This window comes from Adiantum capillus-veneris, chromosome 19 (assembly GCF_014529385.1).
Source record: "Adiantum capillus-veneris isolate H3 chromosome 19, ASM1452938v2, whole genome shotgun sequence".
NCBI lineage: Eukaryota > Viridiplantae > Streptophyta > Polypodiopsida > Polypodiales > Pteridaceae > Adiantum > Adiantum capillus-veneris.
This window is the reverse complement of record NC_140949.1, coordinates 43,749,113-43,775,326: the sequence shown is the minus strand read 5'-3', so window position 1 is coordinate 43,775,326 and position 26,214 is coordinate 43,749,113. Positions and strand designations below refer to the sequence as shown.

At 46.0% G+C, this 26,214-nt stretch overlaps 1 protein-coding gene across 1 annotated transcript in view; it reads left to right on the top strand.

The window, feature by feature from the left end:
* Positions 1-26,214, top strand: part of LOC147433915 (5'-methylthioadenosine nucleosidase-like) — a 67,598-nt gene that overhangs the window by 29,443 nt on the left and 11,941 nt on the right. The window contains exons 2-4 of the mRNA XM_086490538.1: positions 15,453-15,516; positions 17,174-17,265; positions 17,349-17,455. Of these exons, the coding sequence (XP_086346664.1) occupies positions 15,453-15,516; positions 17,174-17,265; positions 17,349-17,455 (263 nt within the window). The remainder of the gene's footprint in view (positions 1-15,452; positions 15,517-17,173; positions 17,266-17,348; positions 17,456-26,214) is intronic.

Genomic DNA, 26,214 nt, shown 5'->3' with positions numbered 1-26,214 from the left:
GCAAAACAAGTTCTTGGCCATTTTCCAAAGCCAAGTGAATGGTGCCAACACCCTCAATGTCACATGCATAGTTGTTACCCAAGTAAACTTTACGCAGGTTACCTGTAGTGTATGTGGCAAAAGACTCCAAAGAAGGAGTTACTTGAAATGAGGCACCACTATCTACTATCCAAGATTGGGACAGCCCATCATGTGTTGAAAGCAAAGCGTCAATAAGATATGGCTTCGTGATGTACGTATCACCTGCCATAGCTACAACATCATCAAAGACACTCGAAGCTATGACAAGTGCTTCGTCCACATCAACAATTTCCTCTATGACCACACTAGAGGCCACATTGGCCTTGCCAACATCCTTGGAAGAAGAGGAGGTGTCATCATCACCTTAGCATCTTTTGAATCCTTCTTCTTCTTACCCTGCTGCTGCTTCTTCCTCTCAAGCTCTTGCTTGTAAAATCTGCAGCTAGGCTTTATATGCCCTTTGCGTCCACATTGATAGCAAGTTATTTTCCCTTGCTCTTACTTCTACTCTTGCCCCTGTTAGCTACATTGTTCCTTTTCTCTGACTTGCCCCTTACATGATAAGCTGTGCCACTGCCTTCACCACTGGCTTTCCTCCTAATCTCCTCATTGAGAATGGAGCCTCTTACACCATCATAGGTTAAAGCAGCATTGTTTGACAATGACACAACAAGCGCTTCCCAACTGTCGGGCAAGTCATCAAAAGAAAGATGGCTTTCAACTTGTCATCAAATGGTTTCAGCCCTGAATCCTGAAGTTGACTCAAAACACCTGTAAACGCATTCAAATGCTCAGATGCAGGCTTTGCCTCATCCACTTCAATGTTTACAAGTTTCCGCATGAGATGAACTTGATTCACAGGAGTTTTATTCTCATACGTACTAGTCAACTTCTGCCAAATAGCATGTGCAGTGTCAAGACGCTTAATATCAGTAAGCACATCATCTGACACAGCCATTTTGATATAAGCAATAGCCTTTTTGTTCAGCTTTGCCCAATATGCATCTGACAAGTTTTCAGGTTTTGTTGCGAGCAATGCATCTTCACAATCTTTAAGGAATAGAATGCCTTGCATTCTTTCCTTCCACAAATCAAAGCCAGTGCCATAAAATCTTTTGATTTCCATCAAAGACTTTGACTCACTGCTACTTGTAGATGCATTGGAAGCCATTTCGATGCAAAATAGACAAAAAATTCACTACTGTAATTTTATAACAGCAGGCTGCAAGTTGCAATTTTAGCCTCTTACAGGCTCAGAGAACACTAAAGAAGTGCAAGGAAACGTAACACTGGGTTACAAACACTTTATCCAAAGTGTACAGTAGTAAAAGAGATAAATTTCAGTAGTAAATACTGAAATTTCAGCACACACATGAAGCATACATCCTGTGCATGAATGCTCCCACTTCAACAGTAAAACCAAAGTGCATTTGCAACAACCTCAAACATGCAACTGAGGTAAAAGCTGCTGCAAAATGTATTTTCAGCAATACATAGACTCAATGAGAAGCATCCACAAGTAAATACATGTGTTTATTGTCACATAAACCTCCTGTATATGTGAGAGAGGTCTCAAACTCTGCTCAATTGTACCACAAATTGCAATACATGACACAAAATGTCCAGAATTGCATCACATTTGCAAAAGCCCCAAAAGTTACAGCACAATTTGCTGAAATTTCTGAAAAATCAGTAAAATGCCCTCAATTTCTCAACTCAAATCCCCCAAAATTTCTCCTGTAATTACACCCGTAGGCGTAGACTCGAATAATCTTGCACTAATGTGCAAAACCCCCAAGTTTAAAGTGACAATTTGTTGAAATTTACTGAAATTTCAGTAAATAGGGCAAAATCCCCAATTCTCCGGGTGGATTGGTGTTGCCCAAAGTGTCCCAAATGTGCCTGTAACACTTGTGCTTGCTGTAATTAACAGAAAAAACCTGTTTTTGAGAGAAACAGCCCCAAATGACTTGTTTTCAACCTGTTTTCAGCATATAAGCACTTTTGGGCTGAGGTATTGTCTTCCCTGAGTCCGGGGAGGAGAGAGAAAATTGCGCAAGAGAGAGAAAATGAAGATTTCTCGCGAGGGAATGCGCGCGGAAGTAGGGAACTTGGCTCTAATATCAGTTTGAAGTGGTAGAGGGATTGGCGATGGGTGTAGCAGACCACACGAGCAGAGAGAGAGAGTGCGAGCGCTGTTGCAGAGAGAGAGCATACGATATCAATTGTGTTTCTTAGGCACACAACTAAAAGCCATATGTTTTATTATTAAGGGTACAAACTTGTGACCATTTAAATGGCCTTTGGGTGTGAACACGCCCAAGTATAAAAGAATGAATAAATGAGTAAGAGAGGCTATAAGAGGGCCTTTAGACCCAACAAGAAGGGCAACCATAGAAGCATAATTTTATCGCAAGAACAAAGCACAAATGCAAGAGTTATTGCGACTCTTTTCTCAAGCTCAGGCACAGATGCAACAGAATCGAAAAAAGGAGACTTTCTCAGTCTCTTCTTCTCCACAGCATGACACACAGGATTGGCATGATTGTGGGAAGCATGATGATGATTTGTTTGACAATGACTTGCATGATGATTTGAAGCACAATGATAACCATGATGATTTGGATGCCTGTTGCTAATTGGACTATTTTCTTATTTTTAATGATTAATCTCTTTTTTAGGATATTTTATTATGTGCACTAAGAACTGTTAAAAGATTGTAGCTACAGGAACTGCCATCAAGAACGGACAAACTCTGATGTGTCATTTGATGGGTGACGGTAAACATCGCGAAGGAGTTTCCGTAAGGTCGGTGGAAAGGGCCGGGTTACGAGTGCCTCTGATGCATCACATGATGGGTGACGGGTGCATCAGTAAGGGGGCATCCCGTAGGCTCAGGAGGAAATCCGAATTGAGTAAGAAAATATTCGTAAGAACGCAAGCACAAGAATAAAGATGGGTTCAATGAAGCTTTTTACGAAAAGTAGGGACAGTCGCGGGAGGACAGATGTTTTCCCGCGAGGAGTCTATGTCTGCATTGCATCTGTGTCGTGTCCTGCACTCGGGGACGCCTGGAATGTGTCCGTGTAGCATTGTTTTCACTAACTGAGTGAGTTTTTAAAGTTTGAACAGGTTCACACTTTATTTTATAAAGTGACCGGTCACTTTTAAGTGACCGGCCCCTTTATTAATAAAATAAAGCAAGCAAGGCTCTTATAGAAAAAGCCAGCGCTAAAACCAACGCAGGGGGGCTGAATTGCGATCTCTCTCTCTCTCTCTCTCTCTCTCTCTCTCTCTCTCTAGAAAATGCAATTTTCTCTCTCCTCTCTCTAGGAGCGCCAAGCTCTGCTTTTGGACCCCTATTCCTGCCGGGTGTCAGACCCTATAAAAGGGTAGCTAGCGTTTCAGTTTGGAAGAGCCGGAAGTAGCAGGAAGTGCAAGCGCTGTGATTCTGGAGCAGAGACTGGCGACGGAAATTGCAAGTGTTCGTGTGACGACTGAGTACGGAGGTCGTTTTTCCGAGCAAGGAGCGACAGGTATAAGGTGTTGATACGCATTGAGAATTGTTGCTTTGTGTGGTTTGTTTTGCAGGAATCTCTCGTCTTACGGGAAGGCCCTTTACGGGAAGTACGGCTTCACGCCTAAGTCCCTTACGGGAAAGTACGGCTTCGCGCCTAAGTCCCTTACGGGAAGGAACGGCCTTGTGCCCAAGCCCTTTACGGGAAAGCACGACCTTCGGGTCTAAGATTACACAACGGAGGGGTTTCCTCGGGTTCTCGTGCTTGTATAAGAATTCTCCCTGAATAAAAGAACACTCTTAACAGGGGGGGGGACCAGCCCATCTTCTGGTCCCCAATACTGTGTCGATCTTCTCCCTTCTCTCATGTTTTCAAAGAATTATAATTTTCAGATTTTCTAAGTGCTCGTGTACGCTCCCGTTTTGTGATAGTGGTATCAGAGCTCGGACTCCTCTCTTTCTCTGAAAAGAAGGACGATTCCGGGAAGAACGGGAAGAACCATGTCGAGCCAAGGGAGAAGCGTTGAAGAGGAACTTCAACAAGTGCAAGCTCAGCTTGCGGAGTTGCAACAAATTTTACAGTTGCCGGACGTCCAAAAGCTTTTGGGCGGAATGAAGAAAACGAATGGAATTGATGCAGCAAGCATCCAGACAACACTGTTGGTGTGAGACCACAAGAGGCAAGAGAAGAAGCACGTGCCGAGGTGCACAAAGGATCTTCGGATCGGAATGAACGGCCTACTTCAAGGAAAGGCCAGGAAAAAGCGCTCTCTCTGCTAGACGAGAGCAAGGACATCTCTATCTCATCTCCATCTTACTCTCCTGATTATACTTCTACTTCTCGATCATCTCGTCAGAAGAAGGAAGCAGCTACTACTTCCACTACCTTACATCAACCTAAAGATAAGCCTCGATTCAAGAAGCAAGGTCGCAAGTCTCAACATTGCATGAGAGTCTTCAAATCTCTCCCGTCTTACGGGAAGGCCCTTCACGGGAAGTACGGCTTCACGCCTAAGTCCCTTACGGGAAAGTACGGCTTCGCGCCTAAGTCCCTTACGGGAAGGAACGGCCTTATGCCCAAGCCCTTTACGGGAAAGCACGACCTTCGGGTCTAAGATTACACAACGGAGGGGTTTCCTCGGGTTCTCGTGCTTGTATAAGAATTCTCCCTGAATAAAAGAACACTCTTAACAGGGGGGGGGACCAGCCCATCTTCTGGTCCCCAATACTGTGTCGATCTTCTCCCTTCTCTCATGTTTTCAAAGAATTATAATTTTCAGATTTTCTAAGTGCTCGTGTACGCTCCCGTTTTGTGACAATGCCAATGATTTGCATAATGATTTGGATGACAATGACAAGCATGATGATTTGCATGTTGAAGATGTGATTGTTCACAAGCATGATGAGTTAGTAGATGCTTACCTAGCGAAGCTAACCTCGTTGTAGATTCAATCAATCATGAAGAACAGATCTTGGCTTTCGAGTCGAGGTCCACAGATCCCCCACAAGACGATTCGATAGATCCCGAAGAAGCAATCTTTGCTCTCGAGCCTTGGTCCAAAGAACCCTCACAGGAAGTATTATGTGTTCGCATGATTGATACGCACGCATTGTTCGAATGTTTCATTCGTGAAGGTTTCCTGTATTTTAGTCAACATCGTTATGTGATCCCTTTTATTAGGCGTGACATATTGTATGTTGAGCACGTTTCTCTCATGGATGAGCACGGATGTATGCGGATTTTTCGTGAAAAGCTGAAAAATTTGTATGTAAGGAAGTCGCATTCCATGTCTCTTCCTTGGCATGACACAGTTGTAGACAGAGCACATGATAGTATGAGCACCAAGCATGGGCATTTCCATTGTGATTTGCCAGAGTTGATTGATTTTGATCAAACAGAAAAGATTCGATCGCATTGTCTGCATGTGTTTGATGAACGGGTTGTCACTCCGTCTTTATGTTCATCTACATTGCATACACAGTCTTTAGAGAAGACAAGATTTTTTTCCCTACTTTACATGGAATGGGTATGTTCATGGTTTTGTGTTGGAGATGGTTTCAGGAATTTTCAGCCATGGAGATTCTTGAAGATAGAAGAAGCACGACTCTAGAAGAAGTTGAAGCATCAAAGGAGCCACAGAAGACTTTGAGTCGCTTTTGGCGCGGCCCAAAGAAGCAAGCGTTGCAGACCTTTATGAAGTTCAAGTACCGCTCGACCCACACAGCAGAGTGGGCCGGCAAAGAGTCTCTTCCAGGATTCCGGATGCTGTTGGCGATCTCCCTCGATGCCATACAGTTCGGTTCCAGTACCTCACTTTGAAAAGGAGGGGATGTCACGTGACACATCCCAACCCTATGTGTCAGTGGACAAGCTACACCACAGCAGGGTTCAGTCAAGTCTAGATTAGCAGTGATCTGGCACTTTTGTGAGTCTATTCGTAGACCGTGCATGCCCAGTCACTTAGCATAGATGCATATCCTCCGGTTGCACACAGCATGATCATCGGAATTCCCATCAGAATCCATTAGCATCAGTGAGGGGAATTTTTTAGTGCATTTAGCCTATTTTTCCTATTTATTGGTTATTTTCACTTATTATTTTTAAGTGACTTTCCAACAAAAGTAGGTAGGGTAATTTTGCTAAGTTAATATATAAGCAAACCCAAGTTAGCACTTTCTCGCAAAAGAGGAAGCAGGAGCTTCCCGCTCAACAGGCAACTTCTCAACAGTACTCCCCCCAGCAGTAGACCCTCGCCATCACCACCCCTCCCTTGGCGTTTTTCTCCCTACAGCCAGCCATCGCCATAAGCCTCCCGTTCCGGCACTTTTCCCGCGACAGGCTCAGCCCAGCCCTTAGCGTTTTTGCTAATGCCAGCATTGCTGAATTTCCCAGCGTTTTCAGCAATTTACTAACGCTAGCAGATCTGCAAGTCAAGCATACCAGCGTTTTTGGATTTCATATGCAAAACTGCATGGCGTTTTTGACCAGCAGCAAGGAACCTCAGCGTTTTTGATTCTCAGCCATACCGCAGCAGATACACCCAGTTTTCAGCCTCAGACACAGTAGCAGATTTCCCCCAAGAAGGTTGCAGATTGCTTCCCCAACTTTAGCCATAAAAACGCAGCCAAAACAGTCATTTTCAGCCACTGAAACAGTCCCCAAATTCAGCGATTAGAGGCCTACAGATTTCAGCCATCGAGTCGTCGTCGTCATCACCGTCGTCGTCATCGGCATAGTCCCATTGCATCAGTCCATTGCATACGCATTGTACACTTTGTGCAATCAAAGAATAAACCACTCTCGTTGACGAGAGTGGGGCCTTCGGAGGAGGGTTTTACAACCTCTCGGGTGTCGTATCTCTTCTCTCTCCTTCTCTCAGTCTCATTCACTTGCACGCACAATATCCACTCACTTTGTTTGTGACCACAGCACTCTCCCTAAGACGGAAAGCTCTCTCTTTCCCTAAGAACTAAAAGGAACCTTGAGCAATAAAGATCACTAATCTTGAGAAAATACAACATTCATTCCGCTGCACCTAACATTGTCTCAGCGAGCGACAGGAGTGCAGATGAACCCGACCATAGAGACTATCCGTGATTGGCCTGATTTGAAGAATGTCCATGAAGTTAGAAGCTTCTTGGGCTTGTGTTCGTACTACAGGCGGTTCACTAGAAAGTTTGCAATGGTTGCTTCCCCTTTGCATATCTTGACACAAAAAGGGGTCCCTTTCTCGTGGGGACCCACAGAGCTGACTGCCTTTCAAACATTGAAAGAGAAATTGACTACAAGACCAGTTTTGACTTTGTCGGACTTGCAGAAGTCATTTGAAGTATATTGTGATGCTTGTGGTCGTAGTCTGGGTGCGGTCTTAATGCAAGAAGGCCATGTCATTTGCCTACGAGAGCTAACTGTCCTCAACGCCGGAATGGACAGCACAGATTTATGAGAAAGAGAGTTTGGCGGTTATCCATACTCTTACTCAATGGCGACATTACCTACTCGGAGCGGATTTTACTGTCTTTACAGACCATCAGAGTTTATGCTACTTCTTGTCAAAGAAGCAGCTATCGGAAAAGCAGATGCGGTGGGCGAACATCTTGGCCGGATATCTGGTGCAGTGGGTATGCACAAGAGGGGAGTTACTCCGCTCCTTTGTCAACAGATGCCTTGATTTTTGAATACTAGAGTCACTGATGTCTCTTTGAGCTTCAGGGATAATGAGAGCTGACAGTTTTCTGTTGTATGACTTTATGAAATGGAATTCCGGATAATATGAAACTGATTTGTTCTTGAGTTGTTTAAGTGCAGGAACTGATAGACGAAATGACTGCAGCATTTTGGTCTGAATGATCTCGATAGGCATGGTTGCAATAGGGATTAGTCAATCGGGCATCTATGAGGTCCTGGGTGGATCTGGATGCGATTGCTAATTGCATTGCTGATAAATCATGGTCTGAGATCCGAATGAATGTTGAATGTGATTTGTCATGTGGTGTCCTGTGATGTCAAGTGATGTTCTGCGATGTCGTGTGATGTGACTATCGATTGGTACATGTGCTGGATGTGTGTTCCTAGTGCGTCAGTACTCACAATCAGTGTCTGCTAAGACAGTTTATGGCTTCTGTCTGTTTTGCAAGCGTAATCGAGGGCGATTACAATGCTTTCAAGAGGGGGGTATGTCACAAATTGGTGACGTGGCTGTCGAGTACACACACACACACACTCCTTCAACCATGGACAGTCCCCGGTAGAATTGATGGCGTGGCTGCAATGTACGGACAATCCCGTAAAAAGCGGCGCATTCTAGGGGACTGGTTGACACGTGGCATGTTGTACGGACGTCCGCTTTTTGCAGCAGTTTTTACGGCAGCTTGGAAAAGCTTTTGGCTACGCAATTTGAGAGAGAGAGAGAGAGAGAGAGAGAGAGAGAGAGAGAGAGAGAGAGAGAGAGAGAGCTTTTGCTTTATTCTCTCAAGAGAGAGATTTTGATTTTAAAGCTTTTGGTCTCTGCTTTTAGCATCCCTTGTAAACCTTTAAATAAGTGGATAGGCTTCCCACTTCCCAGAGCATCTAGACTCAGATTCTAAGAGTGAGAGCCTCCCACTCGCTTGTACTCTTGCAACAGATTAATACAAAAAGAAATACTGAAAGGGGCGCTAGTCTTTGGGGCCAATATCTCTAGGCACGGAACTCCGTCAGGTCGGTGTCAAATCAATTGTGAACTATGAACTGTTTTGAGGTGTATACTTGTGGTGTCACGGTAGAATCTCGACTTGGAGAGTCCAAGTCTGTTACACGATCAGCAGACTATCCCGGCTATTTGGGTCAGAAATCTACTTTTAAGGCAGACAACAAATCCAAGAAGCATGTTCGTTTTGAGGATGATCCCAGTTTATCATCACCTTTTGATACCTCGGACTCTAGCAAGCAGGACGAAAAGCACCGAAAGCGGAAAAAGACTCTGAAGAGCAAGAAGAACAAGAAAACTAAGAAGAGCAAATCCCACAAGAAATCTTGGAAGCATCAGAAACATTCTGATTGTTCTGACTTATGCAAGTCAATGTATGGGAAGAAGAGAAGACACCGGTACCGTTTGAACCAATATGACCATCTCGAGAAGAAGGGTGGGAAGACCAAGGATTTTAAAGAGAGTGGGCAAGCACTCAAGTTTGATACCCCTTCAGGCTATAAGAATACCCATAAAGCTCATGCATCCATACAACAATTTAACGTCGTCTTTTTGGAAGGTCTTTTTTCAAAACACTCCAAAGTGCGAAGAGCGTCGTCTTATCTGAAAGGGAATGCCAAGACATGGTGGTCTACCCTAATCTTGCACAAGGAAGCGCCTCCAAAGTGGTTGAAATTCAAACGCGTCTTCATTTCCAGCTGGCTTACAGAAGAATACGAAGAGGATGTCATCACAACCTAGAATCAACTGCTTTTCTACTAGTCACTTCTTTTAAGAAAATTACCTTCAAGCAACAAGTTGAGCGGTTTTGTTGCAGTGTATACAAAGAGATACGGTGATATTGCCTCCAAATGAAGTCTAACTTCATTCAGAGACTTATGGGTCATGCCAAACAGGGTTTTGGTATGCATGCCGACATACAAATGTACCCTTCAAACAAGCCAGTGTCCATTAAAACAAAGGCGGGATTGGTTTAAGATTTTGTGGGGACAAGCCCAGAACAGATACACGACAGTACAGAGCTCTGCAGAGTGTGGAGCAAAGTACGTGATCAAGAAGTCCTTATATTCTTTGATGGAGGAACCAAGGCAAACTTCATCTCGATTGAACTGGCGCAAGGTTGGATCAACATGTACGTCCGGAACCAATCCGTACCGTACGGTTGATCTGTATGGATCCGTACCGTACGGATCGATCCGTACGGGGCTGTTTTTTTTATAAAATAAATTCCGGCTTTTATCCATCGTGAGGGTTTCGCAAGGCCTAGGCGATTATATTTTGGGTCATACTTATAAGGCGCTTGAGCACTGAGTACTAAGAGCAAACGAGTAACTAGTCAATGCACAGAAATTGCAGAGAAACAGTGTGCAGGTAAATTCTCTCTCTCTCTCTCTCTCTCTCTCTCTCTCTCTCTCAAGTTCCTCCTGCAAGCTCCCTCTCTCTCTCTGTCTCTTTCTCTCACTCGTGTCTGTCTTATTGTTTGCGACAGATTCATCATGCCTAAGCCATGCAACCCCTACTGGAAGGAGCATACCAATGTCATCCGCATTATCAACACTCCAGGCCAAGCGGGTTCCGGCACTTGACGATGGCAATGCAAGTACTGCAACTTTCAACTCACGAGTACAATTTCTCGTGTCGTCAAGCACCTGACAGGCATTGGCACGACCAACAATTGTGGAGGGTGCAAAAAGGTTCCACAGGATATTAGGGACAAGCTGATTGCGGAGAATTTTTCGGAAGTACCAACACCCAAAAAAAATACAAGTGGACAGCGCACACAGGATGCTCTTCATGATGCTCTTATTGGGGATTTCGATGGTTCATCTCTTGAGGTTCAAGAGGAGCATCCCACTGCTGGTTCTAGAGTAAAGAGGGCTCGAGTTGTGCAGGAGGAGAAAGATGGAGGTGATATGGATGCACGTAGGCAAAGCACCTTGCCTTCGTGTGTGAACTCTCTTTGCAATGAAAGAGGATGGTTCGGGCTATAGCTGATGTTGGCCACACAGATTCATGGTCAGGGGTGGAGTATAAGAAGATGTGCACTACAATGCTTGATGAGCAGAAGGCTTTGATAGATAAGGCTTTGGTCTCGGTCAAGGCCGGTTGGCAGCAGTTTGGGTGCACCATCATACCAGATGGATGGAGTGATGTTCGTAGGCGGCACATCATTAATATTCTTGTGTCGTCTTGTCTTGGCACATACTTCTTGCGCGCTGTGGATGCAAGGAAGGCCGGAGAGCGCATCAGTGGTGAGTTTATCTTTGGGCACATCAAGAAAGCTATTGATGAGATTGGGAAGGAGAATGTGGTATAGGTTGTGACTGACAATGCCTCAAATTGTAAAATTATGGGTGAAATGGTCGAGGCAGCTTACCCTGGGATTTCTTGGACTCCATGTGCTGCGCATTGTCTTGACTTACTTATGGAGGATATAGGCAAGTTGCCTTGGGTATTGCCTATTGTTACAGATGCCACTAAGATGACCACCTTTTTCCGCAAGAAACATCAAGCTTTAGCTATCTTCAGGAGCCACAGTACACTTGATATGGTGCGACCCTCAAAGACCAGATTTGCTTATATGTATTTAGTGCTACAAAGACTCTTCAATTTGAGGGATCCACTTCTCCAGACAGTCGTGGACCCGAAGTGGAGATTGATGCATCACTCGCAGACAGAGCCCACTAAACACATACAGCGACGGGTGCTTGATGAGTCCTTTTGGACACAGGTTCAGAATTTGACAGTGGCATTGCAGCCAGTGTATGTGCTTCTTCGAGTCACAGACATGGAGGGCTCTACATTGGGCTTAGTCTATCATCTCTTCATGGAGATGAAGAGACACATTATAGAGTGATTGTCTCTGACACAGAACTGGTAAGTACTTTTTTTTTAAAATCGATTATTGCTTTTGTTGCAAATCTTCTAGTAGACTTGTTGTCATTTGAATTTGCCAATTCAACTTTGTTTTATTGCTGAAAATTTAAGCTGAGATGACATCATGGCCATTGTAGAAAGGAGATGGACTTTCATGAGTCGTCCCATTCATGGGATGGCTGCATTGCTTCATCCTTTCTACAAGACGCCAGAGCTTTTCCGTGAGAGGAGTCTCTTAAAGCTCAAGGATGATTACATCAATATGATATACGACATTGACGATTAGCCGGAGATTGATGCAGAGATGATCGGCTGCATGAACAATCTAGGACCATCCTTTGCTAGAGTTGTGGTGTTGAGGCCAGAGGCTACCAAGTTTCCTCTTTACATTGTGGCAGAATTATGGGAGACAAGGTCTTCCAACGCTTACACATCTGACTTTACGAGTACTTTCACAATAAATTATTGCCATATATTCAATCTCAATGCTCATTGTTGTAGGATTACTCGGCTGGTGCATGCGAGCGCAACTGGAGCGCTTATTCCTCGATAAATACGAAGATCCGCAATCGTCTCAGCACTTCTCAACTAGAGAAGTTAGTCTATTGCCGAGCAAATATGAGGCTTGTGCGAGCCTACCACGCTTTAGGAACACCCAAGCAGGTCCACTGTTAATTTTCACATGAATGATTGAATCATGAATCATGATACACTCGGCCATTGAGTACTTAGTACATACTAATATTTCCTCTATTTTCATTTTTCAACAGGCGGACCCAACACGCGTGAAGATGGTGGCAGATCCTAGTGCTATAGAGGAGGTGGAGGCGCAGATCAGAAATGAGATTATTCGGCTGCTTCACAGGGAGTTGGAGAGTGTTGATCGGCGTGTGACGAGGTCACGCGCACGAGCTTTGGCTATTCCTCTACGTGAGCATGCTCCAGACCCAGATAGTGCTCGAAGAGAGAGCATTCGTAAAGAGAAGCTACCTATTCGTTCTTCTCCAAAACGGGCAAACGAGGCTGTTCGTCTCATTGAGGCTTCGATAGGGGCAGTAGAGGATGATCTACATGTGGCACAGGTGTCCATGATGACAGAGCCAAAGTACGACAAAGAGGGCAATGTCCTGACTTGCTCTCTTCAACAGAGTCTTCATCTGCATCTGATGATGATTTTTGAGGATGGGGCCATCACATGGATGATGGGCTAGCTTTGAGCTAGCTATTTAGTGCTTTCTACTACTATATAGACAGACTTTCTGAGTAGGATGGTTTCATTTATGATGGCTGATGAGCCTTTTGTTATGGCGTGGGCCTTGTAGGCTATCACCTATGGTACTTTGTCATTTGATGTTTTCAGCATTGGTGTGTTCACTGTTATTTCAGATCTCATTTGACTCTTGAGCTTTGATGTTCTTGTTCAATTATCAATGTCGTCTTAACTTTTAAGTCTCTTGCAGTAGTTACACAGTATGTGGTTGTCTTGTAAAACATGTCTTTGAATGTCTCTATAAGTTGTTGGCTTCTCTCTTGATTTATATTGGAAAAGTCCTAGAAAATCTAGTATTTTGCGGTTTTTTTACAAGAGTACGAATTTTTACGTACATAAAATTTTTTCCTGTACGGAACAACGTACAGTATGTACATATACGCCACGTACAGTACGTTTGGTACCACCTTGAACTGGCGGCCCGACTTGGAATCACGCCTGAAGAAATGGAACTGCTGATGGAGGCAGTTCTAGCAACCCTGTCGCACTTAGCAAGTTCATGGATACTAGGAAGTGAACTCAATAAAGGCCTAAAGTCAAGGTGTGACTGCCAACAGAAAGTATCCGACAGTTGGGCCACATTGCACTTTTGGATGCGGTCCCAATGAGGATAGATGGTCAGATGACCACAGGGAGCCCAACGGAATCATCTCCTAAAATTTAGGGAACTGCTATTTTGGGCCACGAAATGTGTTCGCGTCATTACCTCCGGTATGACGAGGAGAACATTTTACAACTCTGCCCGAAGTCAACTGGGTGATCAGTTGGGATATTTTTAAGCGGCGAACCCGAAACGGGAAAATGCTTGTAAATGCGCCAAGAGGCAGTTTTTCATGAACTTGCCTCATGTAGAAAAATGGGCGCTGATTTTTAACCTGGGAGGAGGCCTCTTTTGCATTCTGTCACAGGTTAAGAGCTATGGAGTGCTTCCTTTCCCTCTTATGTACAATGCGGTGCCAGGAGTGATGCCTTGCACGCTACGCACTGCCCTCTCTCTCCCCTACGAGCAGTATGTTATGCCCCACTAGTGGGCTTTTCATTTGACCAATGTACAGTTATGCGGGTTCATGCGCGATTGCCGAGGCAAGAGCCTCTTGCACAGGTACTGGATTAGCTAGCGGCTAATCCACCCCAGGTACAGGTGAATTCGGAGAGGTTTGACGTCAGAAATCTCGTTCGATTCAAAGGGCAAGTAGCCCTACAGGTGCGGGAGCTCGAGGTCTTGCTATAGATGCGACCGGCACGCAAAACGGAGCCCAAAACAGGGAATTACAGCCTGCTGTGTATTTTTGCAGGTTTAGGGTTTCGGCCCTAAACGGACCCTAATTCCTCCAGGAGGTTCGGGGACGTGAGGGGACCGCTATACAGGTGAATTGGCACATTTTCGGTGCAAAAAACAGAGAATTCACCGTGCTGCAGATTCTCGCCAGGTTTTGCAAAGTGTCCGTATGCGTAGGGAAAGTCACCTACTGCGTGGGGATACTGACTGTGAAGCGTCCAAGTACAGTTATGCTACCAAAATCGAGCCAGAACAGGTGTTTCCTAGCCTAGATTGTGCGGGGCAGGTTGTAGGAGATCACAGGTTTTATTCCCTCTGTTAAAGAATAAAGAAATACTGAAAGGGGCGCCAATTTTGGGGGCTACAGGTTGTCGGCATCTACTCGGGGCATTCTAGCTTCTAAGCTGTGTGTGTATTCAAGTGGCAATTCCCGTAGCAGGTTTCCTTTGCACACTCTCTCTGTGTGTGTCTAAAGTAAAGAATTTCGGGTGCAAGCCAACGCCTACCGCCCCACGGGCCGGTTTCATTGCCGCCAGAAGACGCAAGAGATCGCGAGACTACGAAGCACGGAAGTCACTTTCCCCGCACAAGAGCTATATGTATCTATTGTGGATTCGCCATACAAATTGTTGTCCTGTGTTTGTGTGTGTGTTTGCTGGTACTTCATCGCAAAGGCGAAGCGGGAAGGCTTCGGTCTACGCTTTGGAATTCCGGGAACGGAATTCGGAAATTGTCTGCGGAGTCTCGACTCCGAGTTCAAACGGAAAAAGGATTGAGAGCTCGTCTCTCGGATTTCCCTTACGGGAAGGAACGACCATCGAGTCAGAGAAATAGAACGGAGGGGTTTTCTCCGGTTCTTGTGCTTGGAAAAAAGATTCTCCCGAATAAAGGATTCTTTTTAAGGGGGGGACCAACCCATCTTCTGGGCCCAAATATTATGTCGAACTTCTCCCTCAACTCTGTTTAGTTGAAAGATTATTTATTTTCATCTTGTTGATTATTCGTGTGCGCTCCCGTTTGTGACACCCTTAGTTTCTCCATATGAACTAAACTCAGCCTCAAGTACTGCCCCATACAGTTTGGCCATTGTATGGCCAATCATGATAGTCTTGTAGTTTATTGGGTCCAAGGTGTTCTAGATTTGTGGATTGGCACAATGGTGTGCTGAGCCCGCTTCTCTCAGAAGCCCTCCCCTATAGCCCGGTTGAATACATGTGCAATCAACGGGGCTAGAGAGAGAGAGAGAGAGAGAGAGAGAGAGAGAGAGAGAGAGTCTGACATGGAATTGTTTCTTTTCAGCAATGCAAGCAGAAGCACTTCCCTTGGTTGAACATTTAAAGCTTGATCAAGATGATGGCTCCTTGTAAGCTTGCTTTATCTGGAATAAGTTGACTAGAATTTGTTGGTGTTTTGTTGCTTGTTCTTTCTGTCTGTTTGTACTTTGACTTCAACATTGTCTTTCAAACTATTATTAGCTTACATGCAAGCACACAGACATACATTTTGCACACAAATACGAGGTTAAAGAAGTTGTTAAGCTCATCATGGTTCATTGGGGTAAGATTCTTTCAAATGTAACCACCTATTGTGGTTTTATGTTTTCTCGAAATGCTTGTGGCTACATTAAAATCAAAGCGCGGTTTGAGGTTGCCATATTGCAGAGACAATTGTAATCCGTTAAAGATTACAATTGTAATCCGTCACAAACAAAAATCTCACACCAAATGGGGCTGTGGCATCTTTGAAATATTGAAATCTCAAGGGGGTGTTGGAGATGCTAGTCCATCTCCTTTTGCGCAGCTTGATTGAGTTTTTCAGATACAAAACTGTCTATCTGCTAGGATCTTCCCTTTCAACAAGCACACATACAGAAGAGCATGTGAGGCATTCCATTACCTGTTCTTATAGTGGTGAAAGAGGTAGTTAAGGTGAGTCATTGCTTTGATTTTGGCAATGGGGATTGATGCCAATTAAGTTATGGACAGCATATATTTTATCGTGGATATGGTTATAGGTGGGTGAGGCTTTCTTCATCTGTGCCAACTTCGGCAAACCATTATGGCAGAGCTCTATTCATCAATGTTAAAAAGTCTGGTCTCACTAAAAGGAATACATGATGGATCAGCCTTGTACAAAACAACTTGTCTGGAACCCTCATTAGCTATGTATGAGAATGTATCCTGTGGTACGCTCTCATCCTTTGAATGAAACATACTGTGTGGAAAGGGGCCTCCACTACCATGGGTGGTGCAACCACCTTTGCTCTGATATGTTGAGGGTTTACTGTAAAAGATACGTGAGAGCATCGTAATTATTGGCCACTTGATCTTTGTCCACCATGAAGCTGTGAGTCCAAGTGCCCAAGTAGCTGCTGCGTACATAATTGGAATTATACGAGTATGGTTCATCTAACTATACTCGTACAGTTAGATGAACCATCGAGTATAGTTAGATGAACCATACCTGCATGAAAATTTGTTTTCATATTTGTATGAAAAATAGATCATGCTTTGCCAAAATTGGCTAGAAAAATTCAAGCTGGTGATGCTGATGCAGGCATTATTGATAATTGAAATACATAGTAGTTTCAAGACTGAAGTAAGATGTGAAATGTTCCATGTTTCTATGGGGCTGTGGTTTCAAGAGTGCATCTCCACGTGTTCCGTGTTCCCAAAGCTAACTGCATCTTGACGGTTGACCTCAAGGTTGGTGAAAGCCTCAAGTTTAACATACATTTCCTGCATTTCCAGCACGCTGGAAATACAATAAGCGAGAGGATTGCCATAGTTCTTCTGGTTGTATCACTTCTTTTTCTTTCCCGTTAGTTTTATATTTTATGTAGAATTAGTACGTTTTTTTCTCCTGACATCATGTAAGTTCCTTTGGGTGTTTCTAAAGTAATATTTTATGTAGAATTAGTACGTTTTTTTCTCCTGACATCATGTAAGTTCCTCTAAAGTAATATGAATGTATATCAAGCTATGTTTTCTCTTAACAAAAGAAGAGAGTGGGGATTGCAGGTTTCCTGCAGGATTACCTTGGATTAGGTATCATGGAAGACATGAGGGTCTCGATGTTAGCGTTGTTGTACCAGGGAAATGCATGGTTTTTGGTAAGTGAGAAATCTCATCGGCTCTTAAAAGGTTCTTGTACAAGCCAAATTCTTTAAATCATCCACATTTCTGGTGCTTGAAGGTGTGGATAACGTTGGAACTGTACCATCTGCACTGATAACATATGCGGCTGTACAAGCACTTCATCCAGATTTGATTATCAATATGGGTACAGCTGGTGGGTTCAAGGTAGTATTTGGTCTCTTATTCTTATCCTTTTTGCACCATTCAGTCAGGTCTTTTACTGAAGCTTAATTGTCAGCATACACTGTTAAGGTCTCAAACAGTCGTTTAAACTGCTTAAATTTCTAGTTCCTTAAGTGCATCTTCACGCTCCTTTTTGCACCATTAAGTCAGATATTTTTCTGAAGCGTGCATACACTGTTTAAGGTCTCCAGCAGGCGTTTAGACTACTAAAATTTCTAGTTTCCCAAGTGCATCTTCTCGCTCTTAGTAGTTAATATTGCTTATAAAGGGTAAATTTATGGACGTGGACTTCCTCCCTCGGTTTTCTGGCGTTTTGTCAAGAATGTTTAGAGTGAGCATGGTTGACTCTCTCTTTTTCTTTTTTCTCAAATCATTGGCAGCATTTCTTCTGTGCATTATTAGTTGAGCAGCCCCTTAAACAGCCTTTTGTGTGGTTGGAACTGTACACTCTGCATTGATAACCAACAGAGCAATCCAAGCACTTCATCCATGCAATTGGTGGGTTTGGGATAGCAGTTGATCTCCTGTATTTGTCCTTTTTGCTTTGTTAAGCTAGATGTTTTTTTGAATTTTAATCGCCATTTATGTCCTCCTTTAGGTGTTCAATGCCTGAATTTCCAGTTCAAGAGGGATATTATGTACCCCTCATGTAGCTCTGACACAGATGGTATTCCTCTAGCTATGCTCATGACACAATAAGAGGAGAGTTTTCCCCCTCTTGGATCACAGAAGAACGTATATTTTAGGAGATCTGAGACACTTTTGAAAACCAAGAAATGGTCTTTGTCATTCATTGTATATTTATGGACATTTCGGGGATCACACCTCTATGGTGATTGGATTGTCACGTATCTTGTGGATGTGCCCTAGAGATGTTTATTTAATGAGAAGGTTTTCTCTTGTAGAAGAGAGAAATGAACTGTTATATTTACGTCTTCAAAAGGCCTATATGACCTATGAGACCAAAAGGTTACATCCATGTGTGACTCAAGTACAATGTATGGGGAACATAAAAATACAAATAAATGAGGGTACCTAGAGTGGGTAGGTATGTAAGCCTACCCTACATCCTCATCATCCTCACAACATAATACATGACCTCAAAACATATGGGGACGGGCACAATCACGAGGGCTAATGAGGTGTACAATAGAGAAGGTATGCAATGGTGATTATCCCATGAATTCTCTCATAAGTCTCTGCAGTATGGCCTCAATGTCCTCGATAGTCAGCTCTGTAGGGGGGCGAGGTCGATGTCGCTCAACAATGCTCCATAGCCTCCGCTGTAGACCTCGTCTACGATGTGAAGATCGTCGTAACCTGTGGTGGACCATCCTGAGTAGTCCCTTTGTAAAAAAGTAGCGATCTGCCTTTGTATTCTATGTAATCTCTCCCTGCAGGTGTAGAATTTGTAGATGCATGCAAGATACGAAAATATGGAGAACTTTGTTTTCGATAGCTTTGATGGTTAGTTTTCTGAAAGGATCTTTACAAAAAATTCTCCTATTAGACACTAAAACGTGGTGCTCCTGCAGGCTTAGAGGTTGAAGTCATCAATAACTTCATAAACACATGACAAATACATTAGTTTCTCTCTCAATCGAGCTTCACAACTCCAAGTTCTCGTATTTGCGAAGTCGAGCTTTGGTAAGCTCTCCACACCCAAGCCAGAAACCTCTGGGCTCTAGCTCTGGTACGCGTGCATGGAGAGCGAGAGGGACAGAGAAGAGAATACACTTAGTGTGGGTGGAGCTCCTGCAGCAAGCCTAAGATATGCAGGTCCTTATACCTTTTCATTAGGTGATAAGAAAATAGTTAGTTAAGGTCATGAGTTGGGCAGCTTGACATTGCCGGCCCGTTACTGTCTGTTAATATAAACATTGGTATCATTAATGTCTTGCATAAGACAGGCCCCAAGGAAGACATTCTAATTAACGAGCTTTGGCTAGAACATTAGAATCTCTCTCTCTCTCTCTCTCTCTCTCTCTCTCTCTCTCTCTCTCTCTCTCTCTGCGCGCCACTGCTGCTGCCCCTTGTGCGCGCCACTGCTGCTGCTGTTTCACCCCCTGCGCACGCCACTGCTGCTGCTGCTGAACCTGTTGTAGCTGACCTGTTGCGACTGCACGCTGCCAAGGCTGTAGCACTTGCCGCTGCCTCACTGTGGCAGCATTACCAAGTGCACCAGGCCCGCTGCCCCCAATCTCTCACACACGGATACATACCCACACACACACTACACACATACACGCATACACACAAGTACTCCCTCTCTTCCCCTTCTCCCCTCTTCTTCACAATATGAAGAGAGGGTAGTTACGAAGACAGCCATGTCTTCCCCCATCATCAAGACGCCGGCATCGACAATGAAGACAACGTTCATGCTCACGAACAAGAGGCTTGCACAATTGGAGAAGGACATGAAAGAATGGCGGATGGAGAGAGAGATATGGGAGGAGGAGAAAGCCACCCTCATCAAGCTATGGAACGAAGAGAAGGAGGACATGAGAGCGGAAATCCAAAATCTCAAAGAGGAGAAGGAGAGAAGGGAACGGGAGAACGGGAAGGAGAGGGAGAGATGGAGGAAAGAGCAAGAAGAGATGAAGGCACAAATCGATCTCCTTCATGCTTCCATCACATCCCTCACCCCCGAAGAAGGAGAGATTAAAGAGGAGGCTAAGGAAGCCCTCAAGGAGGAGATCACCAAAGCCCTCACCGCAAGCATTGAGGACAAATTAGAGGCCACCAAAGAAGGATGGGTCGAAGTGGTCAAAAAGAACATCAAGAAGGTTGCAAGAGAGGAAGCCCAAAAAGATGAGGTACTCATCGTACACACAACCATCGAGGAGGAGAAGATGCGACAAGCTCGCCGTCTCAATGTGCGAGTGACCGGCATCAAAGAAGAAGAAGGGTCTACACCCGAGAGCGATGGGAAAGCTTTATGCAAGAAAGTGGGATACAAGGAAGAAGAGATCCCTTTCTCCAAAGTTTGGAGAGCCGGCAAAGATCCAAAGAAGAGAGCTCTCATCCTCCAATTCGCCTCCGAGGAGTCTCGAACTTCTTTCCTCCGAAAGAGGGTCATCTTGAGAGGGCTAGAAGGCCCCCCGATTTATCTTGATGATGACCTCACAAAGATGCAACAAGATCACCGTCGCGCGTGCATGCCTAGAGTCCACCAAGCCCGCAAAGAAGGGAAGAAGGCAGTATATCGAGATGGTAGGGTTATCATTGATGGCAAGACCATCGCATAGGGACTCGCGGCCTATGGGACACACGAGGAGATTCATGTCACGGTTTGGAATTGCAATGGAGACCTATGGACACACCCAGAGAGACTCGAGGAGGTGATGAGAGGTCGAGACATCATTCTACTTACAGAGACACACGAGAGCCCAGAGAGAGGGCTACCACGGATACATGGATTCCAGTGGGAGTCTCTACATCGGGGGTGTATGCGCCAGCACACCACTCGTGGCTCAGGAGGAGTGGCCATACTCTTTAGACAGGGGCTTCACAGTAGACTACAGATTGTTGCCCGGGACCCACAGGCCTGCTACATGTGGATTCGCCTCGAGCTCTCACGAGACAGGATCGTCTACATTGCCCTTTGCTACTTTGCTCCCACAGGCTCCAGATTCGCCCCTATTGAGCAGGAGTCACCGTACGCATGCCTCACGGAGGAGATTATGGAGTACTCCACACTGGGTGAAGTCTTCCTTATGGGAGACTTCAATGCTCGTACGCGCAGTGAGCAGTGTGAGGCATATGACCACGAGGACCCAGAGGCACTACACACTCTAGATGAGGAGGCTACTATGAGAGATACAGCAGACAGAGCTCCAGTCACAGCCTACGGACGACATCTACTTCGACTTGGCTCCCAGCACCGTCTCGTTATTTATAACGGGATGGTCCAGTGGCCCACCTCAGGGGACCTGACTTGTATGCCACATGGAGTTGCAGAGGGAGGGGGGAGTACAGTCGACTATATTCTGGGACCCAGGGAGGCTACACACCTTATCACATCCTTCACCATTCCACCCATACCCATCGGAGCCGACCACACATACCTCTCTTTCTCCATCACCGGAGATACCATCCCACACAGCTCCACAGCACACACTCCACACACCACCATCCATTTCACACACGAGCTAGCCTCTCTTTACTCGGCCGAGGTCGAGCATGGCCTATGCCTCCTCCACCCATCCACACCACTCTCAGTTCTCACATCACATATCTCTTCCGTTCTCCACACTTCAGCTATTAGCTCCTTTCCACACACCACTCACACAGGACGCACTCCCCCCCCCGGGACTATGCCTCAGAACCGCTGGTATGATGATGAGTGCAGAGAGCTATACCGACGCCTCCACGCACAGCGAGCCTTAGGAGAGATCACAGAGAGAGAGGCCAGACGGCATATGAAGACGCTGACACGCCAAAAGCGGCGAGCATTCGAAGAGGCACAGGAGCTTGAGCTATACCGCCTATTCATGAGCATGGATAGCACGACAGCATGGTGCACCCTGCGCGAGCCACGTCCGACTACAGCTATTGAGGATCCACAGATATGGCATGATTATGCAGAGCGACTTTACGAGGTGCCAGGACAGCCTCCTATCCCACAGCCACACGAGCCACGCCCCACGTGCTCCTCCTTCTTTACAGCACAGATGGTAGAGAGGGCCATACGCCGCATGCAGCACAGACGATCAGTTGACCATACTGGATTACAGAGTGAGCACATCATTTATGCGGCCTCCACTATAGCCCCGTTGATTGCACATGTCTTCAACCGGGCTATAGGGGAGGGCTTCCCAGAGGAGTGGACACAGCACACCATAGTGCCTATCCACAAATCTGGCGACACCCTGGATCCAGGGAACTACAGGACTATCATGATTGGCCACACGATGGCCAAGCTATATGGAGCAGTACTTGAGGCACAGCTCAGCTGCTACGCAGAGATCGAGGGTTTACGAGCTCCAGGCCAGGCAGGTTTCAGACGAGCTTTCTCCACCACTGATCACATCTTCGTTCTGCGCTGCCTCATTGATGGGACAAAGGCGCGGAAGAAGAGGCTTTACTGCTGCTTTGTGGATTTCCGCAAGGCCTTTGACACAGTCCCACGCGAGAGACTCTTCTAGCGCCTTCACAGCATTGGGGTACCAACAGAGATGATTTGGGCCATATATGCTCTCTACGAGAAGGTGACGGGTCGAGTTCGTTGCCCAGGCGGTTTTTCAGAGACCATTGCTAGCACCATTGGTGTTAAGCAAGGATGCCCACTCTCCCCGACACTCTTTGGGCTCTACATCGACGAGATCTCCGACTACATACTGCGAGCAGGGGGAGAGGGGAGCGACTTGGCAGGTACTCCGGTCCACATCATGTTATATGCTGATGATATTGTGTTGATTTCAGAGTCATCCGAGGGCTTGCAACGCCATCTTGAGGCCTTGGACGAATTCAGCACACACAGGGGGTTGACTGTGAACCTTGGCAAAACCAAGGTTATGATCTTTCACACATCCAGTGCAGTGAGGAGCGCTGCCACCTTCACAGCAGCAGGAGGAAAGGTTGATGTAGTCACCTCCTATGTCTACCTTGGCATCACATTCGCCAGCCTACCAGGACCCTTCACTATGAGGCAGGCTGCTGCTGACAAGCTCACCCAAGGATATGCAGCTCTGGCCATGCTAGAGCGGAGATGCCACCAGGCACACTTTCAGGAACCCCGCACGAAGGGGTGGCTTTTCGACACCTTAGTCACCCCGGCCTTGATGTACTCGGCGGCAGTATGGGCACCAGGATTGACAGCTGACCAGTGGACATAGCTTGAGAGGCCACAGGTATGTATGATCTCACGCTTGCTCCGCAGCAAGAAGACAGTGCCACATGACATTATTAGAGCCGAGCTCGCCACACCACCCATGGTGGTAGAGGCACTATTCCAGACAGTCTGCTTCATCCAGAGGATGAGAGAGCTACCTCCTGACAGACTTACTCGTAGAGCATTTGAGGCAGCTATACAGCTATCAGAGAGTGGGCATGAGAGAGCATGGTACTCACAGGTCAGAGCATGGTTTGAGGGACACGGTCTTGACATGGAGAGCCTACCACCAGTCCAGTACGACCCCCACTCACCATATGTTCACCTCTCTCGCAGTGAGAGGAACTTGGTACTGAGACAGGATCTGAGGCAGCTATACACTAGGAGAGTCTGGGAGTCACCTGGCTTGGGGACGAGGATGTCAGATTACAGAGACCAGTTTCTCACCATATTGTCCGGGGGGTTCATACAGAGACCACGCTACATGGACACATATATGCCACATAGCTCACGGGTGGCGATTGGTCAGCTGAGAGTGGCTTCACACAGGTTAGAGATTGAGATCGGGAGACATACTGGTGTTCCCAGGGAGGAGCGCGTCTGCAGAGCCTGCACAGAGGAGGTGGAGAGTGAGGAGCACTTTGTATGTAGATGCAGAGCATACACTGAGATCAGAGGCAGGTATGAGGCCCTATTCAGAGGACAGCCCACTCTCCGAGAGATCATGGACTCTCGAGATCAGAGACAGCTCGGACGGTTCTTACTAGAGATACAGAGCCATCGGGACACACTACTACAGCCACACACAGCTACACAGACAGAGAGGAGACAGTCGCAGCTCATAGACTTCTTTCAGAGGATTACCGCCCCTCCCCCACCAGACACTCAGAGGGGAGTGACACTCCCACAGGCGGAGGTGAGCCGAGCTAGACGACGACCACGAGTCACAGGCTACAGGGGCGCGAGCTCCCACCACCGACAGATCGAGGAGATCCGAGCCCGGGAGCGCCGTGCCACTGAGGAGCGAGTGGCCCGGATGAGGGCCGACCCGACAGCTTTCATCCGGGCAGCCTTGGCACCAGACCCGCCCATGTACCACATCTTACATCCCCCCATTAGTACAGGATGGAGCTAGATAGCTTGATGCATTCTCATGATTGTACTACCTTGAGCATATAGACATGCATATACCCCTAGAGATAGAGCTCCATCCCTCCTCAGATACCCCACTACCTACACTCAGTTCAGTTTTGTATCAGTTTTTGTTTCATTTGTCTTTCCGATAGACGGATGACATACACACCATGTACATTTGATTTGTCTCATAGGCCGATTTCGGCCTGACATAGACGTTAAAAATCTTTCTTTCTTTCTTTCTTTCTTTCTTACTTTGTTTAGGAGTGCCCTAGCCAAATTGGCATTCACGGGTGAATTTTTAGAGCTGTGTGGGACTCATTTGGAGGGTTACAACTCCAAGGAACACCTATCAATTATTTTCTCTTAGGTCACGAATGACATTAAGTGTTGTTCGATGACCCAACTTGTGTCAATGAAATTTAAACACCCTTTGCTTGGCCTCTAGCTCAGCGATTACCACCTAAAAATTGATCTCAAAGCAACACATGACCCTCTTTCACAAAAGATCATTGAGTAATGCCATCAAGAGATTTCAAATTTAAATCTTTTTCACCTACTTGAATACCCATGGAATTCAATGTAACTTTAAAGCAAAGATTGGAATGAGCTTTTTAGAAGTTTAGATGAAAGTTTAGAAGTTAATTGATTGGTAGGCCATCAACTTTCACTTGTTGCAAGTAGGGTTCTAGTCATTAAATACTCTCTTAGTACTCTAGTCTTTGGCTTGTTGGAGGCCTTGAAATTTGCACTTACAAAAATTAGCTAGAGTTTGCAATAACTTTCTTTCAAATGGTACAAAGGTAAGATCTCCAAGAGGATGTTCACATGCAACAATGTAAAGAGCTTGTTAAGCCAAGCAAAGTAGAGCTTGTGTGTAAACTCAGAAAAGCATTATAAGGCTTGAAGCAAGGATCCATGCAATAGTATCACAAATTTGATACATTTATACAGTCTCATGGATATAAGAGTAGTCAAGAGGATCAATTGTCCTCTGCTCCTGAGGGTAGTCTCTCTAATTCTATGGATCTCCAGCAAGAAGGGACTTAGGTACCTCTGATCATAGTAGTCCATGATGCAGGATAAGGGGCCAAAACCCTCTCTGAATAAGCATTTAGAATGCCTGCGGATCTTGTATTATGTTGTGCAGTGGAAGAGGTAATGCTCCTCTATCTGTGGCTCAGCGGGACAGCGGGGGAGGCGGCAGCGAGGCGAGGCGAGATGAGGAGGGCAGCGGGGGGCAGCAAGGCGAGGGGGGAGCGCTGTGAGGGGGGGGAGGGCTGGGCTGGGCTGGGGATGACGGGCAGAGCAGGCGAGCGAGGGAGCAGCAGCAGCAGCAGCGAGCGTGCGTTTTTCCCTATCTCATGACAGTAGATGTGTTATTAGTAAGTTATGCACCCCATCTCACCAGTTGGAGATAGAGACTGGCTCATACAGAGGTATAACCCCAAAGGAGAGATTATGCCAAGTTTGCCCCCTGCCCGCCGTGCTGCCCCCTCCCACCCTGTCCCGCTGCCCCTCTCACCCTGTCCCTCGCTGCCCCCTCCTGCCCTGTCCGCGCTGCCCCCCTCCCTCCCTATCCCGCTGCCCCTGTCCGTCATCTCGCTCCCTCCCCCCTGTTCCTCCTGCTTGTGCCACCCCCCCGCCTCGCGTCTCTGTCTCTGTCAGAACTGGTTCACAGCGGCTTCGACTCTTGTCGCTCGTTTCATCGCCTTCAACTCCCCTTCGTTCGCCCTTGCAGCAGCAGACACAGATGCAGGATTCTGCTTCACCA